This window comes from Hyperolius riggenbachi, chromosome 7 (genome assembly GCF_040937935.1).
Source record: "Hyperolius riggenbachi isolate aHypRig1 chromosome 7, aHypRig1.pri, whole genome shotgun sequence".
NCBI lineage: Eukaryota > Metazoa > Chordata > Amphibia > Anura > Hyperoliidae > Hyperolius > Hyperolius riggenbachi.
Window position 1 is genome coordinate 18662910 of NC_090652.1, and position 21491 is coordinate 18684400.

The window sequence follows — 21491 nt, forward strand, 5'->3', positions numbered from 1 at the left end:
GAATTACCTTCTGCTGCCACTCTGCCACCAGCTATTACGTCAAAACAATAGCTATATTGGTTGTAAAACCAAAACCAAAAAAAACCAATAAAAAAAAAAAAAGGTTTAATTTTTCTGAGGTGCCCGGGTTGAAAACTGTGTTGTCCCAGTTGTGTATTGGACACAATGTGGGCTGCACGACCGCTGTCTGGGACCTCCTGTTGTGTTTATTTACAGCCCTGGTATCACCGCTAGGTACCAGGGCTATTATGTCACGCTGCCTACCTGCTGCCACACTCACACTGCTCCTCCATTCCTCCTGCTGCTGCTGTCTGTCTGTGTTTCCCACTGCCAGGGTACACAGAATTACCGTCTGCTGCCACTCTGCCACCAGCTATTACGTCACAACAATAGCTGCTCACACTGCTCCTCCATTCCTCCTGCTGCTGCTGTCTGTCTGTGTTTCCCACTGCCAGGGTACACAGAATTACCTTCTGCTGCCACTCTGCCACCAGCTATTACGTCAAAACAATAGCTATATTGGTTGTAAAACCAAAACCAAAAAAAACCAATAAAAAAAAAAAAAGGTTTAATTTTTCTGAGGTGCCCGGGTTGAAAACTGTGTTGTCCCAGTTGTGTATTGGACACAATGTGGGCTGCACGACCGCTGTCTGGGACCTCCTGTTGTGTTTATTTACAGCCCTGGTATCACCGCTAGGTACCAGGGCTATTATGTCACGCTGCCTACCTGCTGCCACACTCACACTGCTCCTCCATTCCTCCTGCTGCTGCTGTCTGTCTGTGTTTCCCACTGCCAGGGTACACAGAATTACCGTCTGCTGCCACTCTGCCACCAGCTATTACGTCACAACAATAGCTGCTCACACTGCTCCTCCATTCCTCCTGCTGCTGCTGTCTGTCTGTGTTTCCCACTGCCAGGGTACACAGAATTACCTTCTGCTGCCACTCTGCCACCAGCTATTACGTCAAAACAATAGCTATATTGGTTGTAAAACCAAAACCAAAAAAAACCAATAAAAAAAAAAAAAGGTTTAATTTTTCTGAGGTGCCCGGGTTGAAAACTGTGTTGTCCCAGTTGTGTATTGGACACAATGTGGGCTGCACGACCGCTGTCTGGGACCTCCTGTTGTGTTTATTTACAGCCCTGGTATCACCGCTAGGTACCAGGGCTATTATGTCACGGCGAGCTGCCTGCCTCATTGACTGCCTGCTGCCACACACTCATCCTCCTCCTCCTGCTGCTGAATTTACCTCCTGCTGTCTTTGTGTTTCCACTGCCAGGGAGCACATACAATGGCGCTTCCAACATGCGTGCGCCCACCAGCTATTTGTTACGCTCAAAAATAGCTGCATTTCTTTAAAAAAAAATTTGAAAAGAGAAATACGTGAAGAAGAAGAAGAAGACGATATTGAAAAAGAAGGAGAAGGAGAAGATGAAGAAGAAGATGAAGAAGAAGATGAAGAAGAAGAAGATGAAGATGAAGAAGATGAAGATGAAGAAGAAGAAGAAGATGAAGAAGAAGAAGATGAAGAAGAAGATGAAGAAGATGAAGATGAAGAAGAAGAAGAAGATGATGAAGAAGATGAAGAAGAAGAAGAAGAAGATGAAGAAGAAGAAGATGAAGAAGAAGAAGATGAAGAAGAAGATGAAGAAGATGAAGAAGAAGATGAAGAAGATGAAGATGAAGAAGAAGAAGAAGATGATGAAGAAGATGAAGAAGAAGAAGAAGAAGATGAAGAAGATGAAGAAGAAGAAGAAGAAGATGAAGAAGAAGAAGAAGAAGATGAAGAAGATGAAGAAGATGAAGAAGATGAAGAAGAAGATGAAGATGAAGAAGATGAAGATGAAGAAGATGAAGATGAAGAAGATGAAGAAGATGAAGAAGAAGAAGAAGATGAAGAAGAAGAAGAAGAAGATGAAGAAGAAGATGAAGAAGATGAAGATGAAGAAGAAGAAGAAGATGATGAAGAAGAAGAAGAAGAAGAAGAAGAAGATCTAGAAGAAGATTAAGAAAGATAAAGAAGAAGAAGAACAAGTATATACAGTAACACTACACTACTGAACCAAATTAAGGACACAACTTCTCTTTCCACATTTTTTTTTAAAGGAACATCCCCACATAATCACTTGCTGTTGTTACTTGGAAAAAAAGATGTTTCTTGCATCATTCACCCTCAAAACAAGTGTTGGAAGCTATTTTGGGCCAATTCGAATAGTCAGCTCGAATAGTGAGCTCGAATACCGACTCGAATAGTGAGCTCGAAGTCCGAGGTCGAATCGAATAGTAAAAAATATTCGACTCGAATATTCGACTGACCTCGAATAATTTACTATTCGAATTCGACCAAATTCGAATTTTTAAAAGGGGTATTTGAGCACCACTGACTGGTACTATGTATGAACAGATACTGGTGCTGTACTGTATGTGGTACCCAGTATATAACAGAATACAGGTGATTGACTGGTTGGATTGGTCAGCTCTCCCTCTCCCTAAGTGGATTGATCAGCTCTCTTTGTCTTCCTGTTTATCAGAGCGGTATAGAAGAATAGATTGCGCTGTGCCCATAAAAAACTGTTTCACCCTTCTGGTCCACCCTTGTATCCTATTTACCTCCTTCTCTGCCTCTCAGATCTCACGCATGTGTGGCTGTTGGTAACCGGTAGGGTGTATCACCCGGCATCAATGACACCCGGCGTATAAGACGACCCCTGACTTTTCAGATGATTTTCAAAGGTTAAAAAGTAGTCTTATATGCCAGAATATATTGTAAATGTGTGAGTGCCAAAAAGTGCATTATAGTTAAGGTGTGAAATATGTGTGAGACAAATCATGAGATACCGTATTTTTCGGAATATAAGACGCACTTTTTCTCCCCCAAAAATAGGAAGAAAAAGTGCCTGCGTCTTATATTCCAAAGGCAGGGAATCCCCGACTTCAGAACCGCCTGCCGATGCCAACCACCGATCCGCCGCATTGTCGGGGACTCCCTGCCTTGTCCCCCTGTGTGGTCTGCCGGTCCGCTCCCCCGGTAACAATAACTGCAGAGCAACTCACCTTTCTATGGATTCCAGCGCTGTGTAGTCTGCTGTGTGGTCCTCCGCCTCCAGCATGTCAGCTACACTTGTAAATGAAAAGTTAGCACAGAGATGCTCACCTATTCAGCGGCAGCCGCGGCGGTGGCAGCACGATCTGCAGACATCTCTCCTGGGAGGCTTCCCCTAGTGACGGCTCCTGTGAATGATTCAATGAGTCATTAGCAGGAGCCGTCACTAGGGGAAGCCTCCCGGGACGAGATGTCTGCAGATCGTGCTGCCACCGCCGCGGCTGCCGCCGAGTAGGTGAGCAGACATCTCAGCCTCCCGGGACCGAGATGTCTGCAGATCGTGCCGCTGCCGCTGAGTAGGTGAGTGTCTCTGCGCTAACTTTTCATTTACAGGTGTAGCTGACATGCTGGAGGCGGAGGACCACACAGCAGACTACACAGCGCTGGAATCCATAGAAAGGTGAGTATTTCTGCAGTTATTGTTACCAGGGGAGAGCTCGACATGGGGGGGGGGACAGAGGACAGGATGGGGACTGGGGGGCACACACATGGACATGCACAGGAGGGGGCACACACAGGAGGACAGGAGGGGGACACAGGGACTGGAGGACCACACGGGGGGTGAAGGGGACACAGGGACTGGAGGACCACACAGGGGGGGGGGTGAAGGGGAAACAGAAACACACACAAGGGGGGCAGGAGGGGACACAGACACACACAGGGGGACAGGAGTGGACACAAGGGGCCTGAAGGACCACAGAGGGGGGCTGGAGGAGACACACAGGACATGAGGGGACACATGTGGCATGAGGATCACACAAGGTGGCAGGAAGGGATGCCACACACAGGGGGACAGAAAGGGACACATAGTGGACACAAGAGGACAATGGGGAGAACATGTACTGTACAATACGCTCCTGGAATATGGACGCACCAGGTTTAGTATATACTGTATACATTTTTTTTCCCAGATTTTTGCCCTCTAAACCTAGGTACGTCTTATATTCCAGAGCGTCTTATATTCCGAAAAATACGGTACCTTATATACTTGCATATAAGCTTAATTTTTCAGCAGAAAAAATATGCTGACAAGTTACCCCGTCGGCTTATATGTGGGTCAGTAGAGCAGAATGGTGGAGCAGGTTTTGTTACTGGCAGAGGAGCATAAGGATTGTGCACTAGTGATCCTGCTCTTGCCAGCTGGCTCCCTGCTGTGTCTGTGGCCCTCATCCCCTGCAACATGGTGTGCAGAGTGCGCTGCTCAAGGCTACCTGTGTCCCCTGGCTTGTGGAACAGAGCGTGCAGCAACATGTCAGCGGTGCAATGATCGGGGATTCTTCCTGTGTGGCAATAGCTGTGTCTCATATCTATGACGCCATCTAGTGGCTTCTTGAGACACAGCTGTATCATTCTTGGGGCACATCTGGCTATGAGGAGGGGGGTGACTTGTACTGGGGGCACATCTGGCTACTGGGGAGGGGGCTTATACACGAGTCAATCACTTTTCCCTGGTTTCTGGAGGAAAAGCGGGTACCTCGGCTTTTACGCGGGTTGGCGTATATGCAGTATATACGGTAAGTTTCTTTACATACTGTACACATTCACTTACAGACAGACACACATACGCTCAGATAAACACACACACCAACACACACACCAACACACACACAAGCAGACACAGCATACCAAATAAACTGGACTATAAGTCTAGAAACTTAAATTTTTTTTTTTAGATTCCGTATATATTCCGGCGTATAAGACGACTGCGTGCATAAGACAACCTCCCAACTTTTACAGTTAAAATATAGAGTTTGGGATATACTCGCCCTATAAGACTACCCCTCTTCCAACGCACGCCAAATACATATTAAAAAAAACATATACTGGTGCTATGTACAGAGGCAAGGGAGAGCACATGTCCCCGGGTGCAGCACTGTAAGAGGGCGCAGAGCATGGCCACTGCACCCCAAGTGAGTGAGAGGCAGCTCACTTCCTCTACACAGGAGTGCAGAAGTGCTAACAGCAGCAGAACAAGGGTGATACATATTAGATAGCTAAACATAGTGAAGGGAGGCACATCTGGCTATCTAAAGGGGGGCACATCGGGCTATCTAAACAGCATTTGTACATTTGGCTCCACTCATAACCACACCCACATTCTGATGCACGGCCATGCCCAATTTGTTCAGGGGGGCGCAAAAACTGTCTTTGTCCCCGGGCACTGAAAAGCCTAGCTACGCCTCTGGCTATGTATGAGCAGATACTGGTGCTGTACTGGATGTGGTACCCAGTATATAACAGTATGTAGGTGATAAACTGGTTGGATTGGTGAACTCTCCCTCTCCCTAAGTGGATTGGTCAGCTCTCCCTGTCTCCCTGTTTATCAGAGCGGTATGGAAGAATAGATTGCGCTGTGCCCATAAAACACGCCTCTTTCACCCTTCTGGCCCACCCTTGTATCCTATTTACCACCTTCTCTGCCTCTCAGATCTCACACGTGTGCGCCTGCACCGCTTCACTACAGTCCTCAGCAGCAAGATCCGAGAGACGGTAAAAGGATAGGATCTCACACATGTGCGCCTGCGCCGCTTCACTACAGTCCTCAGCAGCGAGATCTGAGAGGTGGTAACAGGATAGGGTGTATCACCCGGCATCAATGACACCCGGCGTATAAGACGACCCCCGACTTCTCAGAAGCTTTTCAAGGGTTAAAAAGTAGTCTTATACGCCAGAATATACAATAGATCTGATTTGTTAAAGTAAATTTTAGGACGTGACTTACATGGATCAGACCTAAAGCTAAGTACACACATGTGAGAAGTATTACCCATCAGGGAACGTTCCCTAGGGTGACAATTTGAGGTACGATGCTGTGCAAACACATCTTTACCCTTGAGGTTAGCGATGTCATTTCCTAAAACAGTTTTGTTAAAGAATACCTTAGTCTTAAATGGATTTTTTAATTGATGCCCTGTGTGTGGGGAGGTGGGCATAGGCTTACCACACCTCCTGTGGCGCAGCGTCTGCCTCCGTTCACCTGTAACCAGCCCCATTCCAAAGCCCTGGTTGGCGGGGTTGGCGCAGGTGCAGTATATCCCGCGGGAAGACGTAGCCGACACACTATGATGGACTAATATAAAATACCAGTAAATCTGTGATTCTCAAAAGAATTGCAAATCATCCTATAAACTTAATGACACACTTATGTGCGCACACCTCAACTGCTACCTACAACATGAATACCACCCCAGAACCTACAATGTGTACACCCCCTCTGCCCACACACACACCAAACCCCTGCCTACAATGCGAATGACACAGCTGCCCAAAGCCTGCGTACACACCAAAGCCTGCTCGTGCATACCACAACCACCACCTACAATACGAATGCCACTGCCACTCAGAACTTGCATGCACACCAAAGCCTGCGTGTGCATACCACAACCACTGTCCATGCATAAATACATGCTTTGCTTAGTATATATAATTCCTGGCAGATCGGCAGTTGAATGAACAGTTGCTGCTTCCTAACTGTGTGAACTGGCCGCAGGGTGTCCGTGCATAATTACATCCCCCTTTTAGTATATAGGATGTTTTCCTGTCGCCAAAGTGACTTTTTGTGAATGCCAGGAGTGTGAATGATGCCTCACTTCTAACTTCAGTATTGTACAGCAGGAGCGATTAGCAGCGTTTCCAGACAGAGGCTGCACCCGAATGAACTGCCTGCATAGATGTGCAGAGCTGCAAAAACAGACAAATTACACAACTTGCATTCAAAACAGGTACAGCAAAGGAGGGTGTTAGCTTCAGCATAAATAATATGTGCACAAATTATTCCCTACTAGACTCCTCCATGGCGATGACGTGCCCCCATGGAAGAGGCCTAACCACTAGTTAAAACATAATTCTTACTTGGTGGTGCGTTGCTGAAGTTGTTTAATTTGCCCATTTATCCAGCTCTGCACATCTATGCAGGTAGTTAATTTGGATGCAGCCACTGTCTGGAAGCGCTGCTAATCTCTCCTGCTGTACAAAACAAATGTAAGTATACTCATGGCTAGCTGCATCCATGTGCTTCAGTTTGCATTCAAATTTTTAGATGAGGGATTAGTGCATAATTTGCATCTGATTTGTATTCAAGGTGTGTATTTAGCCCCTGTGGGGATGTGCATGCCTCTGTTGGTTTCATTTCATTTGCAGCCTCACTAGGACCGCTGTCAACTGTTTGCTGTCTACCTTCAATATGTCTGCCATAAACCTGCCTTGAAATTGATGTAGAAATAACAGCTGACTTGAAGTCTTAGAATAGTCCGTGTGCAATACTCCTAATTTTGTTTGTTCCCTTCCAGATCTGAAGGCCGTATACAGGACACACACTATAATTGCTGCTGTATTCCTGGGATCTGGATTGGCAGCTGTAATCATTGTGGTTTTGCTTATTAAACATAAAAGATCACGTAAGTAACTAGAATTGTCGTATGTCCTTTTAATGATCTAGAAAACATTTTTTCACGATCACAAATGGCTTCTATAGCTCAGATGTGATGTAGGAAGACATAATATAAACTAAAATCAAAACAAGGATAACATGATCTACTTGGAGTTGAAATAAATAGATTATGGTCCAACCAAAGAAAAATTACAACAAATATATATATATATATATATATATATATATATATATATATATTACAGGTAGTCCCCAGTTACCGAACGAGATAGGGACTGTAGGTTCATTCTTAACCTGAATCTGTTCTTAAGTCGGAACATTGGGCCATCTCTGTCCCCTGTACCTCCTCTGTGCCTCCAGTGTCCCCCCTCTGTGTCACCTCTGCCCTCTGTACCTCCTCTGTGCCTCCAGTGTCCCCCTCTGTGTCACCTCTGTACCTCCTCTGTGCCTCCCTGTGCCTCCAGTGTCCCTCTCTGTGTCACCTCTGCCCTCTGTACCTCCTCTGTGCCTCCAGTGTCCCTCTCTGTGTCACCTCTGCCCTCTGTACCTCCTCTGTGCCTCCCTGTGCCTTCAGTGTCCCTCTCTGTGTCACCTCTGCCCTCTGTACCTCCTCTGTGCCTCCCTGTGCCTCCAGTGTCCCTCTCTGTGTCACCTCTGCCCTCTGTACCTCCTCTGTGCCCCCCTGTGCCTCCAGTGTCCCCCTCTGTGTCACCTCTGCCCTCTGTACCTCCTCTGTGCCCCCCTGTGCCTCCAATGTCCCTCTCTGTGTCACCTCTGCCCTCTGTACCTCCTCTGTGCCTCCCTGTGCCTCCAGTGTCCCTCTCTGTGTCACCTCTGCCCTCTGTACCTCCTCTGTGCCTCCAGTGTCCCTCTCTGTGTCACCTCTGTCCCCTGTGCCTCCAGTGTCCCCCTCTGTGTCACCTCTGCCCTCTGTACCTCCTCTGTGCCTCCCTGTGCCTCCAGTGTCCCCCTCTGTGTCACCTCTGCCCTCTGTACCTCCTCTGTGCCTCCCTGTGCCTCCAGTGTCCCTCTCTGTGTCACCTCTGCCCTCTGTACCTCCTCTGTGCCCCCCTGTGCCTCCAGTGTCCCCCTCTGTGTCACCTCTGCCCTCTGTACCTCCTCTGTGCCTCCAGTGTCCCTCTGTGTCACCTCTGCCCTCTGTACCTCCTCTGTGCCCCCCTGTGCCTCCAGTGTCCCCCTCTGTGTCACCTCTGCCCTCTGTACCTCCTCTGTGCCTCCCTGTGCCTCCAGTGCCCCTCTCTGTGTCACCTCTGCCCTCTGTACCTCCTCTGTGCCCCCCTGTGCCTCCAGTGTCCCCCTCTGTGTCACCTCTGCCCTCTGTACCTCCTCTGTGCCTCCCTGTGCCTCCAGTGTCCCTCTCTGTGTCACCTCTGCCCTCTGTACCTACTTACACAAGTTTAAAAGCCATTTTTTCTTTGAATTTTTTTTAAATCCATTTTCTCAAAAACTACCAATTTGAAAAAAAAATTTTGACTTGTTACCATGGAAACGCAGAATCCATGCCATTCGTATCGGCGGGTCGTTCATAAGTCAGGCGTTCATAAGTCGGGGACTACCTGTATATCAGGAACTTTATTAAACATATGATGTATGTAAGATAGATAAGATGGGTAAACTATTTGTGCTGTTCACCGAGTAAACTTCTTGTGGTACATTTTGCCAGCCAATGGCTGTAATCGAGAGCTAGTGTTTGCAGGTTTGCTAATCTGCAAATACCGATGCAAATGCATTTTAGCTGTTTACATACCCAAAGTGCAATGCAAGCTTGCAGCCTCCTAATCCCCAACCAGCAACTTTCACTGCCCAGACACCAAGTTCACATGGGCAGCTGACATGCAGTAGTTTAAAGGATACCCGAAGTGACATTTGACATGATGAGATAGACATGGGTATGCACATTGCCTAGCACACAAATAACTATGCTGTGTTCCTTTTTTTTCTTTCTCTGCCTGAAAGAGTTCAATATCAGGTATGTAAGTGGCTTACTCAGTCCTGATTCAGACAGGAAGTGACTACAGTGTGACCCTCACTGATAAGAAATTTTAACTATAAAACACTTTCCTAGCAGAAAACGGCTTCTGAGAGCAAGAAAGAGATAAAAAGGGGAATTTCCTATTAGTGAGGGTCACACTATAGTCACTTCCTGTCTGAGTCAGGACTGAGTCAGCCACTTACATACCTGATATTTCAGGTATTTCAGGCAGAGAAAGAAAAAAAGGAACACAGCATAGTTATTTGTGTGCTAGGCACTGTACATACACATGTCTATCTCATCATGTCACATGTCACTTCGAGTATCCTTTAAATATCTCTTCGCTATCTGTCAGCTGCTGGCGTGTTCAGGCAGTGCTCAGTCTGTGACTGTTGATAGCGTTAGTGTTTAGTCTAGACTGTGTTGTGTGAACTGATGTTCTTTTAGGTAGGCGTTTTATTCTCTACCAGAGGGTGCATGCTGCTGTTTTGAACCATACAATAGCAAAGCCAAACACTCTTACTCATAGCAATTCCACTCAGTGAACACTGCAGAGAGTATTTTGGATTGTGTCTGTATGTAGAACTAATCCCTGCTGTGAGGAAACAGCCATTATATGAATAAATCACTTCGCCCGCATTCATTTGAAGAGGGCGCCTGCCCTGATATAACTGCGATTTCGACTATAAAACGGTGCCGGATATAGCCATTTTTTTTTTTATAATAATTTATAAAAGGGTGCAGGATAAAGCCGAGATTTTTTTTTTTTTTGAGCTATAAAAGGGTGGCTGATATAGCCGAGATTTTTATTTTTGGGTTATAAAAGGGCATTGGATATAGCCTGGAAAAAGTGATATAGCCGGGAAAAGTAATATAGCCAAGAAAACTGATTATTTTGAGCTAACTTCTCCCTACTCTCACTCAGAACTCTCCCCCTGTGGTGCCTATCCCTAAGACCCTCTAGGCATTGCATAGAATGTACAAACAAAGATAGATATGCTCATCCTGCTGAGGCTTAAATTAAGGAAAAAATAGATGGTAAAGGAAATCAGCCATGTTTCTAGGGGAGGGAGAGGCGGGTGACCCCCCAGGGGAGGGTGGAGGGCGCACCTGGAGTAGTGATATGGGGGGGGGGGGCTCTGCGGCACACGGGGAGAGGGGCCCGACTCCTCCCTCACCTCCGCGCCCTCTCTCCATGCTCCCTCCCCCCTCCATTGCAGCATTGTATGGCAGCAGGAGCATGTAGTAAAGACTCACCTTGCCGGCTCCATGCAAAGATCACTACCGCCACGATGTTCTGTCTCCAGCTGCTTACTCTTACTACTTCTTCCTAACCATGCATTGCTGCAATAGATGGGGGAGAATGGAGGGTGGCCCCGAGGTGATGCAGGAAAGAGTCAGACCCCCTTCCCCATGGCTGAGTACCAGTGTGTCCACTGCTACCTGGCTATGCGATACTGGGGAGCCTATGCCTGGCTAACCTATACTTGGGTCACCTATACTTGGCTAACCTATACTTGGGGAACCTATACCTGGCTAACCTATACTGGGGAACCTATACCTGGCTAACCTATACTGGGGAACCTATACCTGGCTAACCTATACTGGGGAACCTATACCTGGCTAACCTATACTAGGGCACCTATACCTGGCTAACCCATACTGGGGGCACCTATACCTGGCTAACCCATACTGGGGGCACCTATACCTGGCTAACCCATACTGGGGGCACCTATACCTGGCTAACCCATACTGGGGGCACCTATACCTGGCTAACCCATACTGGGGGCACCTATACCTGGCTAACCCATACTGGGGGCGCCTATACCTGGCAAACCCATACTGGGGGCACCTATACCTGGCTAGCACATACTAACACAATTTATTCATTACTGCTGTTTATGGGAGAGTTATGTTTGATAATTTTGCTATCACTGTACATCTGCTGTGCCCGGTGTGAAGAGAGCTGTGTATCCAGCATGATGTGTTTGGTGTTTCAGGGCTTCCCAAGGTCAGACATATCACTCGCTCCGGAGGTGGCTTGTTCAGCTTAGATGTGCATCATTTTTACCCAAAAGACATCACTGTATCCTGGGCCGTGATCCAACCACCATCCAGCTCACAGCCACGCCCCATAGACTCTACCATTGTGAGACATCAGAACCAAGATGGCACCTTTAATGCCACCAGCACCAGTGAGAGCCTGAGAGGGGTAATAAGAGAGGATGAGCCGTATATTGTGACTGCCGCAGTAAAGCACAGTAAGCTGAAACGTCCGGTACAGAGAGAATGGAACAGCGATGACAAAGAGAACAAAGGTAACGGGGATAAGCTATTGTGTAAGTGTCTCTGTAGAAGTTGCTTTGAGTAAATTTTAAATATACTTTGGTTTCTTAACTTGCTAACGACCGCTCCACACCAACTGGCGTGAAGTCCTGGGGCGGGGTTTTGCAGGAGATTGTGCGTGCGTATGAGCGTGCATCTCCGCTTGAATGACAGTGTTCTGCTCCGTCATCAGTCTCCCAGTAGGGATCGCCACTAGGAGAGTGTTAGACGGCGAATCCATTGTCTATTTACACTGTATAGCACTGCGTTCTACGGCTGCGCTATACTGGGGACAGCCGTGTGACACGGCTGTCTCCCTGGGAAGCATGAGCGCGATCGGCGGTCATAAGCTGATACCCATGATAGTCGATCGCTGTGATTGGCTGGCGGGGGAAGGGATTTATAAATAATTTAAAAAAGGGCAAATTTATTTAAAAAAAAAAATACAAAAAAACAAACACACATTGTGGGAGTAATCAGAGCCCACCAACAGAAAGCTCTGTTGGTGGGCAGAAAAGGGGGGGGGGGATCACTTGTGCGCTTAGTTGTACGGCCCTGCAGCGAGGCCTTATAGCTGCAGTGGCCTAATTTGTAAAAAATGGCCTGGTCACTATGGAGGGTAAAGCCTGTGGTCCTTTAGTTAAAGTGTATCTATAGGGAAAAAAGTCCCCCTGGGGGTGCTCAACTCAGGAGGGGGGAGCTTCTGGATCCTACAAAGCTTTCCCCTGTGTCCTCCTTCAGCGAAAAACACATGCAGAGTAGCACGGACCCTATCGGGCTTGTTTTTTTCCGCCAAAGCACGAGTGGGTCCATGCTACTGCGCAGATACAGGGCGAATGCACTTCGGGGGTCTCATCGCTGGATCAGCCTGTCTGAGGAGGATGTGGGGAGCCTATGTAGGATCTAGAGGTTTTCCTGTTCCAAGGTAAGTATCCAGAATAGCCTATAGCAACCCTCACGTTTTCTTTAAAGTAGCAAGGATAGCCATACTATCCCAGGAACAAAAAACAAACAAACCACATATATATGTAGATAAATACTTGCCCTACTTACATAACATCTGTATTGTACTGTCCACATTTTAATTTCAGAGAATTTTATATAATAATTATAGAGAAAACTGTTCCAGGCATTTTCCATCTTTACTGCCTGTGACTGAAGCCAAACCTGATATAATTATCTCCCTTTATTTTTTTTCTCCTGCCTAAAATGGTATATACATTGCCAGCCCTCTTCCCCACTGAGCTCTGTAGAAACTGCATTGTCATAGCTAGCTTGCTTTGTAAACATGTGAGCTCAAAACAGATCATATTTCATCTGCAGAGGGGTGCAGTATATTTCCCTTCTCATCCTTGTGTTACAGCTTCAGCCAATCAGTAAGGCGCAGGAATATGGGAGGGGAGATAACAATCCTCCCTGCCCCAATGTACCAGAATAGAGCCAGGCTGACTGAGATAAGATTCATTACAGCAGACACATTTATGATTATAATGGAATGCTTTCAATGCAGACTGCATGTCGATTACATAATAAACACAGAGCAGTGGGTAAATGGAATTTGATTTTATGGCTGAGAATCTTGCTGTAAAACTAAAATGTTAAACAAGTTTACATAAACATGAAATTACTCTTAACATGAAATTACTCACAATTATTATTGTGGCCTGCAGTGTAATGGTCCCACCCACAAAGGTATCAGAGCCAATAGTAATGGGAACATTACCATTTGCTCCGATACCTCTGCGGGCAGGACAAAGAAATCCCGTCTCCACCAATCCCCGCGTACTTCGGGCTGGCAGCTTGAAGTCTGAGCGTGTTGGTGTTAGAGCCGGGACAAGGAGTTCCAGCACTCAAGGCTGAGACACCAAAATGTGCAACCCCCCCCTCCCCCACGACAGCTGTCACACACTGATTGCTATTAGACTATGAGGTGCTCCAGGGCCTCATTAACACCTTAATCTCTAGTTATCTGGCTTGCAGTCACTGCCATGTATCCCCTTTTCTTATTTCTCTTTGCTTCAAACACAGAAAGGTGAATGACAGCAGAGTGAGTCGAGCTCCCCCTCCTACACTGCGCCCTGAGGCTGGAGCCTCTCTCGCCTCTGCCTTGGCCCGGGCCCTGGTTGGTGTAGTGTCTGATCATGCTACACTGCATCGGCTGGGCTGCACATGTGATTCTGGGCCTCCTGCCTACATTCCCAGGGGCATTCCCCTCCCTCCAGTTTGCGGAAGTTTATACACCTCTGATCATCTGCTGAACATACTCCTCCATCATCCGCTGGGAAATCTCTCTACGTCTTTGCTGATCCCCCTCATCAGCCGACCAGAACCTGTGGATGCTCAACTTGCAACTCCTGCAGGCTGGAGAGGTGAGGCTTCCGCTGGACTCTCCACTTGGGGACTCTGCGGGAGGAGCATGTGCCACACGTTTGAACCATAAGATGCATTTACTTTTTCCCCCTACTTTTGGGGGAGAAAAAGTGTATCTTATGGTCTGAAAAATGTTACTTTGTCTGCTGTGTGGTAGGAGGACCTGCCTATGATGCTGCAGGGGGAACCAGTGAGGGTTTCTACCTCTTTGTACTAATGCAAGGAGGCAATCTCTCCTTGTACGCTGTAGCTCCAATTCACAATGCACGCCGGTGTAATGCATAATTATGCAGAACAGCATTGTGCCGATAGGGATCAGAGGCAACTGATGCCATGTCGGATTATGTCTGACGACGACACCTCCAGTGGCAGCCATTCTGCTCCTTGTCGGACCATGTCTGACATCAGGAGCTGGAGACAACAGTCCAATGTCCAACCCATTCTGACTGTGGATTGAAAAGGGTAAACACCAAATAAATAATTTATAATCTTGAACTGTTGTTTTGCAGATTTTCTTGCCCGGCCAGAAGTAGAGATGCTGCAGCCACAACCGATGCTTGTTAATGAGAAGACACAAGTGCGCTGTACAATGTCACACTTCTATCCTGATCAGCTGACTGTCAATTGGCTTAAGAGGAAAGGGGAAGAAATGACTCCTATAGGAAACGCTGGAAGATTCAGGATTATAGACAGCAGATCTGAGCTCCAGCCAGATAAAACATTTACCCAGAATGCAATTCTGGAGATCACCCCGTCACTGGAGGATCAGGGGTCAGAGGTCATCTGCCAGGTGGAGCACCCCAGTCTGGAGGAGCCAATAGAGAGGACAACAGGCCCCCTACAGGTGATGGGTGAGTCCTCTGCTGTACATTATAGTTACTGTACATGGAATACTGATTACACTATCTCATACACCATTCTTATATTTGTATTTACACCTACATTCTACTCTATAATACATTACCGCAAATGTGATGAACAGTATGATTTGTAAAAGTACTCATCTCATTATGTTTCTCATCTCCATCTCATCATTTTCCACATGGAATCTCAAGCATTGCTGTTTTGCTCTTTGACGTGAGAGAAGGAAGCTTACATGGATGAGGTGGCTGCAATGTGTCCAGGGCTGAAATCTGCCTTCACAATCTGCCTGTTATGAGTTCAGGGCTCAGGGTTTCGGTACTGATCCCAATATAAACATCCTCATGGTCTCAGTACGGGGAGGTAACATTTTAGAGGGAATTTGGGATAAGGGCATTACGGGACATATTTCAGATTACAATATATAGTAGCAAATATATCGGCGCCAAGGGACAATGGAACCGCCGCTGAGAAGAACAATGTCCAAAAGTTCAGAAGTCAGGCATACATCAAAGGTCAGCGCAGGTTTAGAAAGTCATTGTATGTAGGGAATGGTAAATTCTTCACCACAATATATCAAATGCTCAGAGGTAGGTATCCGCCAAACATCAAAACTAGAAAAGGCTTACCAGCTCCCAACAACCCACATTATAAGGTTGTGAAATGGCTCATGTCACAGATAACGTCCAGGGAACATCAGACGTCGTGAAGATCCAGTGGACATCCGTGTGGAGGTAAAGTTTCAGGAATTTATATAGGAAAACAAAAACGGCAATATCTAAGCGTAACCCGTTTATTTAGATAAAATTTCTTTAAAAGGCAGTAGACATAAAAACGATAACTCACATACGGGGCCCATAAACAGGGAACCCCAGAAGATTAGCGTGCATGTAATGGTCAATCGAAGATCAATAGACAATGGTGCCGCCTGTTACCTTCCCGACCGGTTTCGCAGTCTTGCGTCATCAGGGGAGAAAAGGCGAACAGGCGGCAGGCACCAAATTTATAGCTTTTAGTCTGGGAAAAGAAGGTGGGGTGAAAGAAAACTTCCTCAGAAGGGCATCACTAATCAAAGTAGGAAAGAGTCACCCAAATGTGTAAATAAAGTGAAAAACAGAACAATATGTAAATAGCATATTAATAGCAAATAATGGTGTAAAAAAATATAATGATATCAATAGTAAAAACAAGATTACAAACAAAAAACACCTAGACTTTTGAAAATCAATAGGCAGCTTGATTACTCTAGTCTGCACAGGAAGCAGAGCAAGGGAGGGGAAGAAAAAAAAAAAAAAAAAAAAAAAAAAAGGGAATATTGGAACATACACTTCCTCTCTACACACAATAAGGAAGTGTCTATTGGGACATACAGGCACCCCTGCATATTGAGGCCAAAGGGTATAAGAAGAATGCATTGGAGACCGTCAGAGACCAGATTGGTCAAACTGACCGGTCTTTCTTGCGTAAAGTTCGACCATCAGATCCTACCAGGAGTGGAGGGTTTCACTTTCTCACTCAGTACAATATACAGCATAAAGAAATTAAAAAGCTTCTCTCCAGGCATTGGCATCTCCTGAGAGGTGACCCAGTGATTGGTCCTATGCTTGCGGACAATCCTGGGGTCATCTTTCGGAGGAAGTTTTCTGAGGAAGTTTTCTTTCACCCCACCTTCTTTTCCCAGACTAAAAGCTATAAATTTGGTGCCTGCCGCCTGTTCGCCTTTTCTCCCCTGATGATGCAAGACTGCGAAACCGGTCGGGAAGGTAACAGGCGGCACCATTGTCTATTGATCTTCGATTGACCATTACATGCACGCTAATCTTCTGGGGTTCCCTGTTTATGGGCCCCGTATGTGAGTTATCGTTTTTATGTCTACTGCCTTTTAAAGAAATTTTATCTAAATAAACGGGTTACGCTTAGATATTGCCGTTTTTGTTTTCCTATATAAATTCCTGAAACTTTACCTCCATACGGATGTCCACTGGATCTTCACGACGTCTGATGTTCCCTGGACGTTATCTGTGACATGAGCCATTTCACAACCTTATAATGTGGGTTGTTGGGAGCTGGTAAGCCTTTTCTAGTTTTGATGTGTGGCGGATACCTACCTCTGAGCATTTGATATATTGTGGTGAAGAATTTACCATTCCCTACATACAATGACTTTCTAAACCTGCGCTGACCTTTGATATATTTCAGATTACGACACCTGAGAAATATGCAGAAAGGCTACTTTCCACGACTGCAGTGTGGAAAGTAGAAAACAGTTGGTTTCTTGGCTACTTCTCCCAGAGTAGCAATAGGAAGGTCATGACGTGCAAAGGAATGGCATAAGGGGCATGGCCACGCCTACTTTTTGGCGGTGAGTTTGGGGAATATAGGGACCCGCGCAGGTGTGATTAGCTGAGGAAGCACAGCAGTGAGGAATGTGTGAGGTATGGCGCAGTAGAGGGTTCAGAGGCTGTGACTTGATCCATCCCAGGGACAGGGTAAGCAATATTTCCTATCAGATTTTTTCCTTTTTTCCTTTTTGCATCCCTGTTGTAATTAATTCACAGCCAGGCTGCTGCAATCTAATGGCTCTGTTGGGGAGTGCTGTTTGAGATTACTATACAGATGGCTGTTACCAGTCAGATGGTTTATTGTATCACTGATGTTTATATTAAACTAGCTGATGTCCTGGCATTGCCCGGGTATGTATTTGGCTGGCGTTGGCTCTGCCAACTTTTTCTAACCCTAACACACAATGAGTCCATTACTCAATGACCAAGTTTGTGAGCTTTACGTCTTTGGCATCAGTAATTTGCATTTAAATTAAACAAATCTGACTGGCTGTTTGTGGCTCCACCCCCTTTTCTGAATTTGAACCCCAGTCACCCAATGATCAACTGTAGCAGGTTTGAGGCTTGTGCCATTAACAGTGCAAGAATGGCAGCAATGAAATATTCCCCTTCAAAATCAATTGGTGAATTTTGATTGGCTATTATAGGCTCCACCCAGTTTTCTGAATATTAATCCCAGTCACCCAGTGACCAACTGTGCAAAGTTTGGGAACCCTACCATTAACAGTGTAAGAATGGCTGCAGTTTAGCGTTTCCCAGTGAAATTTGTATTTCTCCACCTACTTTTTGGTAATGGGGATACAAAGTATCCTATATGTTATTCCAGGTAATGTACTATGTGTGTGCCAAATTTCATTCAAATCCGTTCAGCCATTGTTGTGTGATCGAGTAACAAACATTTAAACATCCAAACTTTCACATTTATATTATTAGTAGGATAATCTGTTGCTCTTTAGGACCGACTACCACCCCTGTTTTTAATCTGCTTTTATTGAGGGATATGTCCATAAGAGAGGTTTATTATTGCACTATTACATGTGTTGGTGCACTTTTCTTGCATACTATTCAGCCATGGTTGTCTGGTGTGTTTAAATAGTGTCAGGAAGGTGGCAACCCTGGCTGGCAGCTGCAATTCTGTCAGCCATTTTCTACCATTGACCTGATAATACTGCAACATAGGGCAAAGATAATAATACAAACGATTAACTTAATATCAGGTGGTACTTTTAAAGCACAAATTACTTCAAAATAAACTTTCCTTTAAAGCAAAGCAGATCTGTGTCCTGGAACATGTTGTGTCATCTATAACTCTTTGGAGTCTATCTCCTGCACAACATCTATGCCCCAGGAGCAGGTGTGTTTTTAGGCATAGGCATTAAAGGCCACTGCCTGGAGTGCTATTGGTCCTGGGGGGGCGCCATGCCCCTGATTAAGCCCTGCCCCTGAAGTAAGCCCCACCCCAAACATCTTGAAGCCATGCTCCCACAGGTGTTTGTGCCTCCTTCTGTCTCATTGTGCCACATTGAGTCCTCCCCTGTGCCACCTCTGCCCCCTTTGTGTGTCCCTGTGCCTCCTTCTGTCTCCTTGTGCCACCTTCAGTCCTCCTGTGTCACCTGTGCCCCCCTATGTGTCCATCTGTTCCCCTGTGCTTCCTTCTGTCTCATTTTGTGCCTCCTTCTGTCTCCTTGTGCCACCTCTGCCTCCCTGTAAGTCCAGAGATTGATTAAAGTGACATGGTAGGCAAGCAATGACTTGGTCCCATGCTTGATGGCCACCTAGCTTTTTTGGAAAAATGTGTTGGGATTAGCATAAACCCGGGTTCCTAGACTCTCTCCAGGCCCTAGGCGCCTGCCTAAGTTGCCTTGTGGATGATCCGCCTCTGTGTGTGTCCCTCCTGTTCCTCCTTCTGTCCACCTTTGTTCCTCCCTCTGTCCCCTTGTCCCACTATCTGTTCCTGTCCTCCTCCTGCGCTCCCCCAGTCCAGAGTGTAAAGGCAGAGTATAACGCAGCAGAAGCTATGCTCTAACCTCCCCTCTGGAGTCCACTGCTGTGCCTGTGCGACCATCCTGTCTGTTTTCTGCTCCCTCTAGTGCTTGCGCTCCTCATGTAGCCTGTAATGGGGGGGGGGGGGGGGGGGGGGGGATGGGTGATACACAAATTTTTGCCTGTAGTGACACAAAGGCTAGAAACACCACTGCCCAGGAGAGTAAATACCCACTGGTATGAACGGTATCTATCTCTGCCCCAATTCTTTAGCTCCAGAGAATTTGAAATGAGTTTGAAATAAGTTTGAATTTGAAATAAGAAAACAATGAAATTAATCTCCATCCTCTGCCATCATCTTCCAGTGCAATCTAATAAGCCACGTCTAGAGACATCAATTAACCACTTTCCTACTAAGGGGTTTTCCCCCTTCTGGACCAGAGCAATTTTCCCCTGTCAGCACTCCTCCCTTTCATTCACCAATATCTTTTTAGCTACTTATCAAAATGAAGTGAAGTCTTCATTTTTTCACCACCAATTAGGCTTTATTTGGGTGGTACATTATGCTAAGGATTATTTTATTCTTAATGCATTTTATTAGGAATAATGTGAAAAAATGGAAACAATTTATTATTTCTCAGTTTTTGGCCATTATAGTTTTAAAATAAAACGTGCTACTGTGAATAAAACCCACACATTTTATTTGCCCATTTGTCCTGGTTATTACAACGTTTAAAATATGTGCCTAGTAAAATTTATGGCGACAACATTTTATTTGGAAATAAAGGTGTATTTTTTCATTTTACGTCTGTCACTAATTACAAGTCCATACAGGGAGTGCAGAATTATTAGGCAAGTTGTATTTATGAGGAATAATTGTATTATTGAACAACCATGTTCTCAATGAACCCCAAAAACTCATTAATATCAAAGCTGAATATTTTTGAAAGTAGTTTTTATTTTGTTTTTAGTTTTAGCTATTTTAGGGGGATATCTGTGTGTGCAGGTGACTATTACTGTGCATAATTATTAGGCAACTTAACAAAAAACAAATATATACCCATTTCAATTATTTATTTTTACCAGTGAAACCAATATAACATCTCAACATTCACAAATATACATTTCTGACATTCAAAAACAAAACAAAAACAAATCCGTGACCAATATAGCCACCTTTATTTGCAAGGACACTCAAAAGCCTGCCATCCATGGATTCTGTCAGTGTTTTGATCTGTTCACCATCAACATTGCGTGCAGCAGCAACCACAGCCTCCCAGACACTGTTCAGAGAGGTGTACTGTTTTCCCGCCTTGTAAATCCCACATTTTATGATGGACCACAGGTTCTCAATGGGGTTCAGATCAGGTGAACAAGGAGGCCATGTGTGAAGAAACGCGGAAAGGCTGCCGCATGGACGCAGGATGAGGCGGCTGTTTCCGCGGATGGCATAGCGGAATGCGGAGAAACCGCCGCGTCTGACGCGGCGGTTTGCGCGCATAGACCTGCTACTGGCAGTCTGACCAGGCGCGGGGAGGCCACCGCATGTGCTGATAGCGGTGCGTCTCACCCCGCGCGCAGGCCAGCAGAGACATTGCAAAGTGTGACTGGTGTGGCTGGGACTGATAGTCCACACAGGTTCAGAGTAACGCGCGCGCGCTGAGAGGCAGAGTTTATATGACAGCCAGAAGAAGGTCAGCTGACCAGGCTGGTCAGCTGACATTTCCTCCACTTCTCATTGGTCCAGCACTTAGGGGAGGCGCTGGAAGCGCTGATGTATATATACTGGGTGCTGGTCACTTTTCTGGTGTCTGGCATTGCGATCACTACGTGGTAGCACTCAGACCTTGTCTGTATCTGTGTTCTAGCATAGTTTCCAAAGGTGTTGACGGCCAAGGATCTCACACCTTAGCGTTAGGAGTTCTGTCATTATTTGTGTTATTGTCTAGACTAGTCCTCAGGTGTTGACGGCCAAGGATCTCACACCTTAGTCTAGGAGTTGTTGATTATCTGTTATGACCTTTTGCTTGCCTGACCATTCTCCTGAACTCTGATTCTGTACCTTGCTATTTCTGATATCCTGTTGCCAAACTCTGCTCGTTCCTGAACTCTGTATTTGGCT

The 21491-nt window shown here is 46.0% G+C and overlaps 1 protein-coding gene across 20 annotated transcripts in view; it reads left to right on the plus strand.

The window, feature by feature from the left end:
- The window catches only part of LOC137524117 (uncharacterized), a 515954-nt gene that overhangs the window by 326027 nt on the left and 168436 nt on the right, over nt 1-21491 (plus strand). For all 20 annotated transcript variants that reach the window (XM_068243637.1, XM_068243636.1, XM_068243632.1 and 17 more), the window contains 3 exons: nt 7395-7502; nt 11489-11806; nt 14693-15034. In XM_068243637.1, coding sequence (XP_068099738.1) covers nt 7395-7502; nt 11489-11806; nt 14693-15034 — 768 coding nt within the window. The remainder of the gene's footprint in view (nt 1-7394; nt 7503-11488; nt 11807-14692; nt 15035-21491) is intronic.